Below are 13,154 nucleotides of genomic sequence, written 5' to 3'. Positions count from 1 at the left end.
GGGGTGCTCTGCATTTTAATTTAATTTTAAATGAAGGTTCTTAAATGTTTTTAAACCCTTATTTACTTTACATACAACAATAGTTTAGTTATATATTATAGACTTATAGAAAGAGACCTTCTAAGAACGTTAAAATGTATGACTGGCACACGAAACCTTAAATTAGAGTGAATAAATGAAGACTCGGCACAGCACTTCTGACAGGTTGCTGACTCCTGCTCTAGTACCTGGAGCCGCTGGTCTCTGCTCTGCTGGGAAGGAAGCAGAGAGAGGGAGGGACAGGGGACTAGGGAATGGGAGAAGGAGGAACCAAAATAAGAGAAAGGAGCAGGGATTTGTTTCTCCCCTTTTACTCCTAATGGCGCTAAAAATCTAACATGGCTTTTACTTATTTTGCATCAGAACCAATAGCACAGTTCTCAGAACAGGCGTTGAGAGGTAGCATAGGCCTGGAGCTAGACTACAGCATTGGACTGGGCCTCAGAAGATCTGGGTCCTGCTCCTGGCTTAGGGTTGCCAACTTTCTAATCACAGAAAACCAAACAGTCCTGCCCCTTCTCCGAGGCCCTGCTCACTCCATTCCCCTCCCTCCGTCACTCGCTCTCCCCCAGCCTCACTCACTCATTCATTTTCACCAGGATGGGGCAGAGGGTTGGGATGGGGCGTGAGGGCTCTGGCTGGGGGGGTGCAGGCTCTGGGGTGGGGCCAGGAATGAGGGGTTTGGGGTGCAGGAGGAGACTTTGGGCTGGGGCAGGGGGTTGGGGTGCAAGAGGGGGTGAGGGGTGTGGGTTCCCAGCGGTGCCTACCTCAGGCAGCTCCCAGGAAGTGGCTGACGTCCCTCTGGTAGCCCTGGGGTGGCCATGGGACTCTGCGCACTTCTCCCATGTGCAGGTGCTGCCCCTGCAGCTCCCATTGGCCACAGTTCCCACGAAGTCCCCGTGGCTGCCCCTCCACCTAGGAGCTGGAGGGACATGCTGGCCGCTTCCCAGGAGCCGGGCAGGGAGTCTGCCAGCCTCATGCCAACTGGACTTTTAACGGCCTGGTGCTGTCCGGAACTGCCAGGATCCCTTTTTGACCAGGTGTTCTGGTCAAAAACTGGACACCTGGCAACCCTATCCTGGCTTGGCCTCACCTGCTGTGTGATCTTGAGCAAGTCACTACCTCTGGCCCTGTCATGCCTAGTTAGATTGTGACCTGTTCAGGGTAGGGACTTTGTGTATGCACAGCACCAAGTATCATGGGGCCCTGATTTCAGCTGGAGCCTCTAGATGCTCCTGTAATCATAGGCAGCGAGTTATATGGCCCATGGTGCCTGTGCTCCACCAATGTTTAGGAACGTGGGCCTGGCTCCACCAATGTTTGGGTTTACTGCGCTTTTGGGGAGCTCTGCTCTTCGGGGGGACGTGGGGTCCAGGGCGGCCTGTTGGGTTAGTGGGGGGCCTGGCGCTGGCAGCAGCGAGCGACCTGGCCCCAGCCCACCCTGTTCCGCTCTGCCCCACTGGCTCCTTGCATCGCTCAGGGGAGGGGGCAGAAGCCTGAAAGAGGTGGGGGTTTGGGGGAAGGGGTGGAATGGGGGTGGAGCAGGGGCGGGCTGGGGCCAGGTCGCTTGCTGCTGCCGGCATCAGCCCTCCCACTAACCCTCCAGGCTGCCCTGGACCCCGTGTCCCCCTGAAGCATGGGGCCCCCCAAAGCGCGGGGCCCAGAGCGGTTGCCCCGGTCTGTCCTATGGACGGACAGCTCTGCCTGGACCCCACGTCCCCCTGAAGCATGGGGCCCCCCCCAAAGCGCAGGGCCTGGGGCAGTTGCTCCAGAGATGGCTCTGCTTGGACCCGTTCTGGGCACCACCAAAATTATACAAACCTGGTGCCCAGGACTGTAATATAAATAATAATAGGCATGTTAAATGCAGTTGCACAAAAGATTAATGTTTTAGTCCTATATAAACATTGGCTTTTAACAAAAACCCTACAGTCTGAGAAATTGAACACAATAGCTATTTAAAAGCATGCTTGTTTTCTCTGCTAGCGTGCAACCCCTTGATGTGATTTTGGGTGAGTCACTTAAACTCCACGTCCCTCAGTTTCCCCATTTGCTGTGAAAGGACGTGTGAGATCAGGATGAAGACAAGGTCTCTGTCCCAGGCACTTTACAGGCTAACTGTCCAGATGAAGGGTGGGCAAAGGCTGCAGCAAAAACAAGCTATGGAGCAGTGACATTAGCTCAGGCCTTGTCAGCCCCAAGATTAGTGTTTCAATATTTTTATGGCCATTTTGCTCCCGCTGCTTTGAACAGAAGCCTTGGGGCCAAGGGTAGAGAGGTCTCCTGGGACAGTGTTTTAAGGGGGAGAGGCAAGAAGTTGGGTCCATGTGGGAAAGGAAATGCTACCAGTGAAATCCTATTGAAGCCAATGGAGGTTTTTGCTACTGCCTTCACCGGGGCCAGGATTTCACCCTACAAGGTTCAGCTTGCAACATTCTCATCATTTTGGGGGACTGTGTGTGGGAGGGGAACTAGTCACCCCAGCAGAAGAGGCAGGGGAGTTGGTGCCTAATTCACTGGATGTACCTGGCAGGTGCATAGCTCTCCCCAGCTCCTCTGTGCAAGGTGTGGTGCTGGCAGGGAGCTGGCACTCCTCCCTCATCCCCCCACCCCTCGGTATGCCCAGGCTGGTTACTTCCCATGTGCAGCCACAGAGGGAACGATCTTTCCATTGACCTAAATCCTGGGTGTGTGCGAAACGCTACGCCCTAAATCAGGGGTAGGCAACCTATTTCATGCGTGACAAAGGCGGCACATGAGCTGATTTTCAGTGTCACTCACGCTGCCCGGCCACCAGTCCAGGGGGCTCTGCATTTTAATTTAATTTTAAATGAAGTTTAAGGTTTTTTAAATGTTTATTTACTTTACATACAACAATAGTTTAGTTATATATTATAGACTTATAGAAAGAGACCTTCTAAAAACGTTAAAATGTATTACCGGCATGCGAAACCTTAAATTAGAGTGAATAAATGAAGACTTGGCACACCACTTCTGAAAGGTTGCCGAGCCCTGCCCTAAACCCTGCCTCTCAGTGGCCTCCTTACTTTTAGACCCAGCTTCACCTCCTTCTGCAGAGCTGCTTTTAATTCCCTACAGCTGCGGGAGACTGTCTGCATCAGGAACACAGGAAGGGGACCAGTGTCCCAGTGCAGCGTGGAGCTATTCCTGGCCAGTTACTGAGTGAAAGGGAGCTGGCGAGGGGAAAGGCGTGTGGGGCCTGAGGCTGGAAAGCCAGTAGGTGGGCAGGGAGATAGGAAAAGGTGATCAGGAGCCAGCCCACAGTCAAAGCCTGGCTGACCTGACCCTCCCCTGCCCATCTAAGCTGTTAACCCTTCCTGCAGGCATTGATGCCCTCTCATCCCATCCCCAATCCCTCCTGCATTCCCCACAGCAATGTTAAGGAAAGCGTCAAGCTGGTTTGAAAGTGAATACATCTCAGTAATGACACAGAACTACCCCATCCCCCAAAGCTTCCTCTTCTTCCCCCCTCCCTCAAGCAGTGTGTCATAGGCACATTTTTGGAAGAGCTTGGATCAAACCTGCTTTGGATTCAGATCAAAATCTGAACTCCCTGAGACTGGACATGTTTGGATTTAGGGCTCTAGTCTGGTCCATCATAGAGAGAAACCCAAGTAATGACATTTGGATCAGATCTTCCATAGAATTGGGGGTGGGGTGGGGGTGTGTGGAGTTGGGCTCCCATTCTTTGGCCTTTGTGATGATTACCCAATAAAACTGATCATTCACTGCTTTAATTTAGCAACAAAGCAGGCTGCTGGATTTACTCTCAGTTAACTTTATCAGCTGTCTCACTCATGACAATTGGTGCTTTGCCTTAAAGCCCCAACTCATGGAGTCATGAGATTATGTGAGACTCTCAACTTCCATTTAAAAACCCCGTCATTTTCCAGCACTGCATAGAAAAAGCTTCAAAATGTAAGACCTGAAGCCTCAAAAACCAGACACCAAATGAAAAGAACCCCTAACGGTAGGAGCAGTTTTTTAAACTCATGATTTTTTGGATGCAGTGTTGTTCGAGCCGTGTTGGTCCCAGGATGCTAGAAAGACAAGGTGGGGGAGGTAGGGTGACCAGATAGCAAATGTGAAAAATCGGGACAGGTGGTGGGGGGGTAATAGGCGCCTATATAAGAAAAAGACCCAAAAAGCAGGACTGTCCCTATAAAATCGGGACAGCTGGTCACCCTAGGGGGAGGTGATCGCTTTTATTGGCCCAGCTTCTGTTGGTGAGAGAGACAAGCCTACATGGCCTGGCCCGAAGAAGCGCTCGTTGTGGCTCGGAAGCTCGTCTCTCCCACCAACAGAAGCTGGCCCCATAACAGACATCCCCTCCCCCACCTTGTCTCAGGACTTGGTAACACCCCTGCGGGCAGCTGCTTCCGGCTGAGCCTCAGTCTGTGCAATAAGCCAGCCGGCTCCACGGCTGAAGCGTCACTACAGCTGCGCTCAGCTGACTCGGCTCAGCGAGCGGCTGACAGGCAGCAGCGTCGGGAGGTCTGTGATCAGCTGACCGCGCTCCGAGATCAGCTGATGGGTTCCGGCCCTGCCGTGGGCGTGGTCAGGCGTTGCAGAGAGAGCAGGAAACCATGGTGAGCGCAGGCGCGGTGCATGGCTGGGGGGTGTTAGTGCTTTGCTGGGATTTGGGGGCCTGGGGCGATGCAGAGCTGTGTCCCCGGGGCAGCAGGGACTCCGGGTAACAGCTGGAGCCATGGCTGAGGACTCCCCGTTGCTAGCCCAGTGCTTGGGATTAGCCAGGCCAGTGTCACCAGCTTCCTAACACGTGCATCGGGCGGGGGGGGGGTGTTAAATATTGTGACGGGTCTGGCTTAAAAACTGCTCCCTCCCTCCAGTGACCTGAGATCAGTGGGGCCCCGGGAAGGAGCTGGAGCAAACAGAACGAGCTGCCCCTTTGCACAGTAGGTAATTGGCCTGGCGAACCCACTGGGGCAGCCCTTTGAGTTCTAATACCTCTCCTAGTTAAGTGTGCTCAGGGTAAATGAATCTCATGCTTCAGGGTGCAGGACAGTAGCCTGCAAGGATCAGGAAGGAAATGCTGCCTCACCCCCACCCCCCAAAGTGCTGCACGGCAGAATGGGGCAAGTGAAAACTTGTAATGCATCTTTCCTCTGAAGCAGCCAGGGCTGGGGGCAGGATGGTGGGAGTGATGGGCTGTTGCTGTAGCGGCACCTGTGTTTCTAAAGCAGGGAGTAATAAAGGCTTCAGCACTGGATGTGCAGGGGAACAAGATGACGGGAAAGGATCATTTCAGAGCCATGTTAATGTTAAACACTGGGGGGGGGGGGGGATCAGCTGTCCTGCTCCCCTCGACCCAGACGTCTGCCCCCTGCTCTGAGAGGCTTATGCCTGGTTCTGTAGCATGTGGACCTGTATACATGAGATGCCAGGGTCTTGTGCCCTTGCTCTTGCTATGTAACTGCAGGGGGTATAAAGCTCCTGATCCAGGATTCAGGCTCATGGTCTCTACCAGCATTTGCTGGGTTAAATTGCTGAATCTGTGGCCTAACTGGTAGCTATTAGGAACAGGAAGGGGCCATCTGCCCTGCCCCACCTTCACCCCACCCCTTCATCAGACTGATCCCTCTGGGCACACCCCAGCCCCGTCTATCTCTTTCCTTCTCTGGGGATGAATATCTCTCTCTCAGACTCTGGGCCCAGTTCAGCCCGGGGGGGAAGCCCATTGAATTCAGGGCAGTTGCGTCCCCTTGTGCCAGGGCTGAGATTGGCCAGTTGCGTCCGGTCATTCTCCCCAGGAGCTTGCTCCAAAGGCTGATGACCTCCGTGCACGGAGCCGCTGTGCCTGAGTTCGCAGGGGTGTTATACAGTGGGGACCCAGGGCCTGAGGAGGAGAGTTATTTGTACAGCTCCGGATCGACCCAGCTGCCATCCAACTCCTTAGCAGGCTCAGCAAGAGCAGAGACCGGAGATGAGGGCAGCCAAGTACCCAGAGAGGAAAGAAATCTAGGGGCAGCTCTTCTGGTGCAGTGCGGGGGCAGGGCAGCAATAACGTGGGAAATGAGGGTTCCCCTGCTCTGGCAAGAAGAGCTGGGCTGCCCTGCAAAGGACACTCTACCGCTGACGTCCCCTGGCCCAAAGGCCACCTGGGTCCTAACGGCCCCCGATCTTCTCCTTCCAGAGGTTCCGGTTCTGCGGAGACTTGGACTGTCCCGACTGGGTCCTGGCCGAAATCAGCACCTTGGCCAAAATAGTTAAGTGGAAGCTTTAGCTTTCTCTTTCTCTGTTTTCTTCTGGATCTTACCCGGTGCCTGGTACCCTGGGGTCTGAGCCATTTTTGCTATTAACCCGCCTCCCCCCTCTCCCCCCTCCCCCCGAGATGGTATTGGGTGCTGTGAAATCAGACAATCAGCACGAAGCCTTGGCTGTCAAGAGGGGTATCTACGGCCTGGGGGAGCAATGGGAATATCTGAGTGATGCATCCCGATCTGAGCTCTGGGACTCAGAGTATCTGGTGAAGGGGGAAAGCTCAGGTCCCTGAGCGACTGGCATGAGCTCTGCGCCTGTCTCTGGCTGACCGGGCTTCCCTAAGAGAGCGGGGAGAGGCTCAGGAACATAGAACAGGCTTTGATTGAGGGCTCGAGCAATACACTCAGTGCAGCACAAGAGCTGGCTGGGGCTTTAGCCTGACCGTTGCATCCAAAACTCAGGGAGTCTCTTTGTGGAATCCAAACCATGGTGTTCCCCAAAGTGGCAGAGAAGCGAGTGGTTTAAAAACAACCCAAACCAGTGACTGTTTGGCTGGGGCAGGCCAGGCAAGGTTGAAATGGGTCCCCCTGATGTGGCAGAGAGCGTGTGTTTTGAGGGGAGCTCAGACTCCTGCCAGGCAGTGCCCGACAGGCCCAGCGCTGCAGAGGGGTTTTATTTTCTTGCTCTCTCCTTTCCAGTCCTCGGTGAAACTGAAGCTCATCTGTGGCCAGGTGCTCAAGGACCTGCAGGGAGAGGGGACTGATGTAAGTGCAGGACGTTCTTCTCCCACGTTCAGCCCCGCTGAGCAGAGATCCAGCGATCGCAGAGACTAAGTCTCTCCTCCCCCCTGGCTGAGTGGCGTGGGCCATGTCGAGCTGGCCGGCCTCAGGGCAGGCAGTGTGGTGGAGTGTGTGTGTGTGTGTGTGTGTGTGTGTGGAGGGGGGTTCAGAGTGGGAGTCAGGACACCTGGGTTCTAGTCCCAGCTCTGCCACTGATCTTGGGCAAGGTGCCTAAAGCCTGTGTCCCTACCTGTAAAATAAGGCCAGTGACACTCCCCCACCGGGGTGATCTGTTGGTGGAAAGGGCCGTACGGCTGCTAAGTACTTACTAGTAAGTATTAGTGCCTGTTTCTCTAAGGGTCCTGTGTGGTCTGCTTCACCTCATCCACCCATTGGCCCTGCCATCGCTAGGGGAGTGGCCGGTGGTTGACAACGCGGATTCCCTTGAGGTCTCCCAGCAAAGGGGTTTGGCCGCTCGGGGACATGGGGCTGAGCCATTTGTAACACCCATCGCAGACAGCAGCTGCCCGCTGTTTGGATCATGAAGGTTCCCTGTAGGACACGCCTAGAGCACTAGCAGCCAATGGGAATGGCCCATCCTGTACCCCCCCCCCCCATTGTGAAGGCAGCTTGGGCTAGTGGGAGCCAGGAACCCAGGAGTCCTAGTCCCGATCACCCATGTAGCCTTGGGCAAGTTACTTAGGCTAAATCCAGCAGCTTCTAGTAATTTGGGCCCCCCCTTGAGACACCTCGGCCCCGTTACTCAGAAGTGCTGAGCCCCCACCGCTCCTATTGACTCCAAGTGCACCCGAAACCAGACGCCCCTTGTGGAGTGTTGGCCTTACCCTGGCTCTGCTTGCCCCGTGGGGGATCTGCTCAGCGAGGGCTCAGTGATCATTCTGCACCGTGCCGTGCGCACTGGGTGTGGGATCCCCTGGGGCTGATGGACCTGGGTGTTGCTCTTCTCTTGCAGTATGAAAAGATCCTGAAGCTAACGTCGGATGCCAAGTTTGGTGAGTGTTGTTCCTTTCCAGAGCTGTTGAGTGTCCGTAGCCTGGGCTCCTCTAGTGCTGTCCGTGAGGCTGTCACGGTGGATTTGGCTCTTTGCCTCACCCGCCTTCCAGGGAGCTTTGCTGGCTTCATTACTAGAACTGCCATTCCTCTGTCTGTGCTTACGGCAGGGAGGCTGCAGCAAGCTGGTGGCTTTGAGATGCTAGGCCAGGCTTTGGCTGACTCTTACCTCCCCTCTGGCCCATTCCACACCCCAGTGCCTGGCCTGAGAACATTTTACCTGCAGCGTTTATGGGCGCTGGGCTCGGTTTTGTTAGCCGCATTGCCTGAAAAGCGTTGCTGGCTGGGGTCACGAGTGGAGAGGCACGTCCTGAAGCAGTGAAGGCCTGAAGAGTTAATGCCCAGCCATTGGAAACCGACCGCACGTTCTGCTCGTGAGCAAGCACAGGAGCCCTGCTAATCTCCCAGGGTCCTTGCCCCTGTTCTGTTGGGGGGAGATGCTGCTAATCGGCAGCCTGATGAGTTCCCCCTTCTCACCCCAAACACTGCCCTGGCTTTATATTTTTGGGTGGTTCTGGGCCTTGGGGGTGGGGGGTAACACCATTTCCTGAGTGTGTGGAAGTGCCCTAGGCCTGGTGGTTGTGGTGATCACAGTAGCAATCCAAACTTCCCAGGTGCTGCCTGAACAGCTGAACAGCCCCCGTCCCTGCCCTGCAGAACTTGCTGTCTTAGTGTGGCAATGGAGAGGGGAGGGGAGGGGTCCCAGGAACTCAGCCAGGTTAGCGTCACAAAGAGAAGGTTAAGGGGAGACTTGATGGGAGCCTGTAAGTACCTACATGGGGAACAAACAGCTGATAATGGGCTCTTCAGTCTAGCAGGCAGATGTCTAACATGAGCCAATGGCTGGAAGTTGAAGCTAGACAAACTCAGACTGGAAATAAGGTGTTTTAACAGGGTCATTAACCATTGGAACAACTGCCCAAGTGCTCTCCATCACTGGCAGTTTCTAAATCCAGATCTGATCTGGTTCAAACAGGCATTAATTCAGGGGCACCCAGTGGGCTGTGTTACACAGGTCAGGCTGGACGATCGAGGCCAGATGGGACCATGATGTGAAATGCCGGGTTTGGTTTTCATGGATGAGATGACCCTGGCTGAGTTGCCGTGCTGTGGCTCGGCCCTGTCTTACCACCACTGGCCTGGTTATTGTGCGGTGTTAACCTTAGGCTTTGGCTGTACAAATGGTTAGTTTTGGCAAGCCAGGGTGTAAATCTGCCATGCGCTAGGTGCCTGGGTGGACTCTGCTCCACACCCTGAGTTCTGCCGCACGTCTGGGAGCTGCCCTGCTTGGAAACAGCAGGTGAAAGTGCCCTAGGGAGCTGTTAGTCCGCGGCAGCAGGGTCCTCACGGACAGTGCGCAGCTGGCTAAGGCAGGGTAGCTTTACACCCCGGCTCGCCACGAGCTAAGTGTGCGCTTAGACAGGCCCTTACGCCTCTGGCCCTTGGCCATTATTAGTATTTGGATCCCTAGCATCAATCGATTCTAGTTAGACTTAACCCCTGCCAGTCCCAGGCTTGTTGAAATCCTAACCTGTTTTGACCCCTGCTGGTTGCATTGACTCCCCCCTCCCCAACACACACACAGTCCCCTGCCCATCACTGCTTCTTACCCAGGTTGGTGACAATGAGCCCAGCTCTTTCTGCCTGTTTCCCTGCTGCCCCTCGTGGCCCAGTGCGAGGTGGCGTCTGTCCGTGCACCCTCTCTAGTCTCTTGCAGACGATGAACTGCAAAGGGCAGGCCACAGCAAGGGCTGTTGGATCCTACGTCAATTTTACGGGTCTGTCAAAGCTGCCTCCCTGCAGGGAAGAGCCCTGCTGCCAGGCAGAGTCCCAAAGGTTTCTCCTCTCTCCAGAGTCCGGGGACGTGAAGGCCACTATTGCCGTGCTCAGCTTCATCCTCTCCAGTGCAGCCAAACACAGCGTAGGCAGCGACTCTCTGTCCAGCGAGCTGCAACAGCTGGGGCTGCCCAAAGGTAGGGGAAGTGCCAGGGGATGGGTCCCTCGGAGAGGGCTGCAGCGCACTGCGGAGCCTTGGGGTCAGTAGCAGCAGCCTGACTGTCTTGTGCGATGTCAGCCAGGGGAGGGCGCCGGGGAGCAGAGCAGAGTCTGTCTACCCCATGCACCAGGCTGTAACCCTGGATAACTGTGTCCTTCCACCCTTGCTCCAGCACTGTGTGGACTTCAGTACGTTGGCTCTCTGGGGGAGGAGGCTGCTGGGTTGTGTGTCTCCCGCACTCTCCCATCAGTGAGAAATTAGAACTTGCTGTGTCAACCAGCAGGAAAGACCTTGGAGCAGTAGCTGGGCCATCTTCTGACTGAAATGCCCCACGGTACCATCATCCCCCCGTTATCCCACATGCGCCCCAATGTCAGCATCCTGCTAGAGTCCCCCTGCTAAACGGGCCAGCTCAGCAGTTTGCAGCCAGGGTCCCTTCTGAGCCCATTGGAACCAGAGTCGTGTTGTGCAGGGACCGATCTGATGCTCTTTGGTGGGTGGTTTCTTGGTCTCCTTGTTTTGTAGAACATGCCACAGGATTGTGCCGGTCCTACGAGGAGAAACAGAGCCCCCTGCAGGACAGCCTGAGGACACGCAGCCTGAGATGTAAGTGTTCCCCCTCTGGCTGTGCAAACCTGACACTGCTCCAGGCAGCGGATGGGAGATGGTCCTTCAGCAGGGATACAGGCTGGCACCCACTGCCCCCACCCCTCTAGCTGTTCCCCTGTGTCCATGGATGGAAGTTCAATAGGACTTTCTCAGCCATTCTCCTCTGGGACTTCCTGGGAAGAACTTGCTCCTGAGGACTGTGGGATAGGATCAGAGTTTGCTGAGGGCAGATGGGTTTTCAGCAGCAACCAAGGGGATGACCAGGAGCTGGGACCAGAACCCTGTTGTTTGACCCCCTTGGGCTGTGACCTTGTCGGCCTGACAGGTTAGGATCTGGCCAGGTTAGTTCACCTCCAGGACAATCCAAGTGCAACAGGGAGTAGGGCAGGTGATGCACTAGGCAGTGCTCTGCCTTCTGCATTATTTTTCTTGGCCATAAAGAGAGACACAGCTGAGGCGGTGCTAAGCACTTGGACTCATGGGAATCTATGCAACAAGGGGTGTTAGCTACATTATCCCAGCCACACTCCATCTCAGAGGGCTCCACTCCACTGACCTAAACTCCCTTGGTATTTCAACTGGAGACATTTCCTTCCTGTAATGTCTTACATTGTCGCTGTGGGCCAGGAAGACAGTTGCTGTGTTGCACACACCAGAGGTGGCTGCATTTCAGGAGTGGGTGAAGCCACTTAATGCTTTTGAAAAATGCTTCTCAAATCCATATCGCCGGCTTGTGCATAGAGAGAGAGTTTTACACTGACAGCGCAAACCTGAGACTGGCTCTACCTCTGTCCTCAGTGAACCATCTGGACTCTGTGTCCTGGAGGGTGGATCAGACGCTCAGCTCCAGTGAGCTCCAGCAGGTCAATGAGCCCCTTGTGCACCTGAAGTTCACGGTGCGAGACGGGGACCGAGGCGTGACGGAGCCCTTTGCCATGACCGTGTCTGCAGAGAAGTTCCGGGTCTTACTGGCAGGTGAGTAGATGGCAGATGGGCAGCTTGGAATCGCTCGCCTCGTCCCCGCCCTGCCGGCTGGTGCTTCCTCTCCTGTGTCCCCGCTGCTCTCCCTACTGGCCGAGGCAGAGATCGGCTGTCTCCATGTCGTGTCATTTCTCTGTTCCTGCTCACAGCGCAGAGGTTATTCTCTGCCCTGCTGTGACTGGTGAATTGGCAACTGGCTGCAGCGCCCCCTGCTGAGATCCAGGTCACTGTGCCCCATTGGTTGTTTGCGTCTCCTCTTCCACTTTCAGAGCTGAGACAGGCCCACGCCATGATGAAAACTCTCAGCTGAGGAGCCGGGAGGACGGCAGCGAGCGTGGAAGGAGCCGGCTGATTGTGCTGCGGCCCGTCGGAGAGTCTGGTGGGTGCGGTTCCTCCGCTGGGGAAGCCCCTTGCTGCACACAGCCGCAGACACCGCCTGGGCAGAGGTTGGACTGGGCTCTCTCCTCCCTTCTCAGACCCCTGCAGCTGAAACTGACGACTGCTCTTCCCACTCTTCCTGGCTACTGTCCCCCTCGCCCCCTCTCCAGCTCTCTTGCTGTGAAGCCTCCTGCCCGCCCCTCCTCCATCCTGCCCACAAGCCCTTGTGCTTCCAGGAGCCCCACCCCAGGATCCGTCCCCAGAGCAATGGTGGATGGGAGCTTGGTGGCTTCTGCATCTGCTAATGAGATCTCCACCTCGAGACCAGCTTCTGCTCGGGGTTCCCATAACAAAGGCGTCCAAACCCATGAGCCGTGCCACCGTGTAACACACACGCCTCCGGAGAACACCCAGGCCTGCCGGCTGGAGGCTGCTTTAACAGTGAGAGACCCTGACGTCCCTGCCCAGCCCTTTGTTGGTGGCTCTGTTCCTGAACAGCTGCAGGGAGCTGATCTGTCCTTTTGCTTCTGCCTGAATTGTCTCCTGTGCCTACTCCAGGGCAGGCACTTGGGCTCCCATGTCTCTTCTGGAGACTAGCGCGCTGCAGCCCACCAAATGCTGCGGCTAGGCCAGCTCCACATCACCCGCTGACTGAACTCCTGCAGCAATCCAGGATGGCTGGGGCGACTCTGCAAGTTGTACATAAGAGGTCGGAAAGTTTCATCAGCCGAAGCGCGATGGAGCGTTCGCTAGTCCCTTCTTGCTCCCCCGCCTCCCTCCCCTAAAAAGCACTTTGCCTCTGTTCTTTCCACTTCCTTTAAAGGAGCCCCCTCCCTGGGGGATAAATGCAGCTTTTCTGTCTTTCCTTCCCCCCATGCTCCTACCACCTTTTCCAGGGCAGCTCAGTGCATGGAATAAAGGATCAGCAGGAACGTGCATCTGGGAATCTCTCCATGCGTTTTCGGTTGGCCTTGGCACATGAAGCCAGTTATTTGTGATGTTTCCTATTTTGCCAGCGGGATCCAATAAAGCCACATGGAGCATTTTTAATTTGCATC

General features: G+C 55.4%; 1 protein-coding gene across 2 annotated transcripts; it reads left to right on the top strand.

Annotated features, from left to right (window-relative positions):
* Positions 1-4,466: 4,466 nt before the first annotated feature.
* Positions 4,467-12,775, top strand: COMMD4 (COMM domain containing 4). Of its 2 annotated transcripts, XM_044979399.1 has the most exons (8): positions 4,467-4,649; positions 6,215-6,286; positions 6,981-7,046; positions 8,035-8,074; positions 9,986-10,105; positions 10,654-10,734; positions 11,536-11,712; positions 11,988-12,775. In XM_044979399.1, the coding sequence occupies exons 1-8, from the start codon at positions 4,647-4,649 to the stop codon at positions 12,026-12,028; spliced, it is 600 nt and encodes a 199-aa protein (XP_044835334.1). In that variant the 5' UTR covers positions 4,467-4,646; the 3' UTR covers positions 12,029-12,775. The 2 variants fall into 2 exon arrangements, with proteins under 2 accessions (XP_044835334.1, XP_044835333.1); XM_044979398.1 differs by lacking the exons at positions 4,467-4,649; positions 6,215-6,286; positions 6,981-7,046; positions 8,035-8,074 and having other exon boundaries at positions 8,999-10,105.
* The last annotated feature ends 379 nt before the right edge of the window (positions 12,776-13,154 follow it).

The sequence above is a fragment of the Mauremys mutica genome, chromosome 11, assembly GCF_020497125.1.
Source record: "Mauremys mutica isolate MM-2020 ecotype Southern chromosome 11, ASM2049712v1, whole genome shotgun sequence".
NCBI classification, from domain to species: Eukaryota; Metazoa; Chordata; order Testudines; family Geoemydidae; genus Mauremys; species Mauremys mutica.
This window is presented reverse-complemented; position numbering and strand designations above follow the sequence as displayed.

Excerpts from the sequence above, each read along its gene's own strand:
- COMMD4 (XM_044979398.1), top strand. The coding sequence starts at position 9,757 with ATGAGCCCAGCTCTTTCTGCCTGTTTCCCTGCTGCCCCTCGTGGCCCA. Across the intron at positions 10,735-11,535 it reads GAGGACACGCAGCCTGAGAT|TGAACCATCTGGACTCTGTG; the intron begins GTAAGTGTTCCC and ends CTCTGTCCTCAG. Across the intron at positions 11,713-11,987 it reads GTTCCGGGTCTTACTGGCAG|AGCTGAGACAGGCCCACGCC; the intron begins GTGAGTAGATGG and ends TTCCACTTTCAG.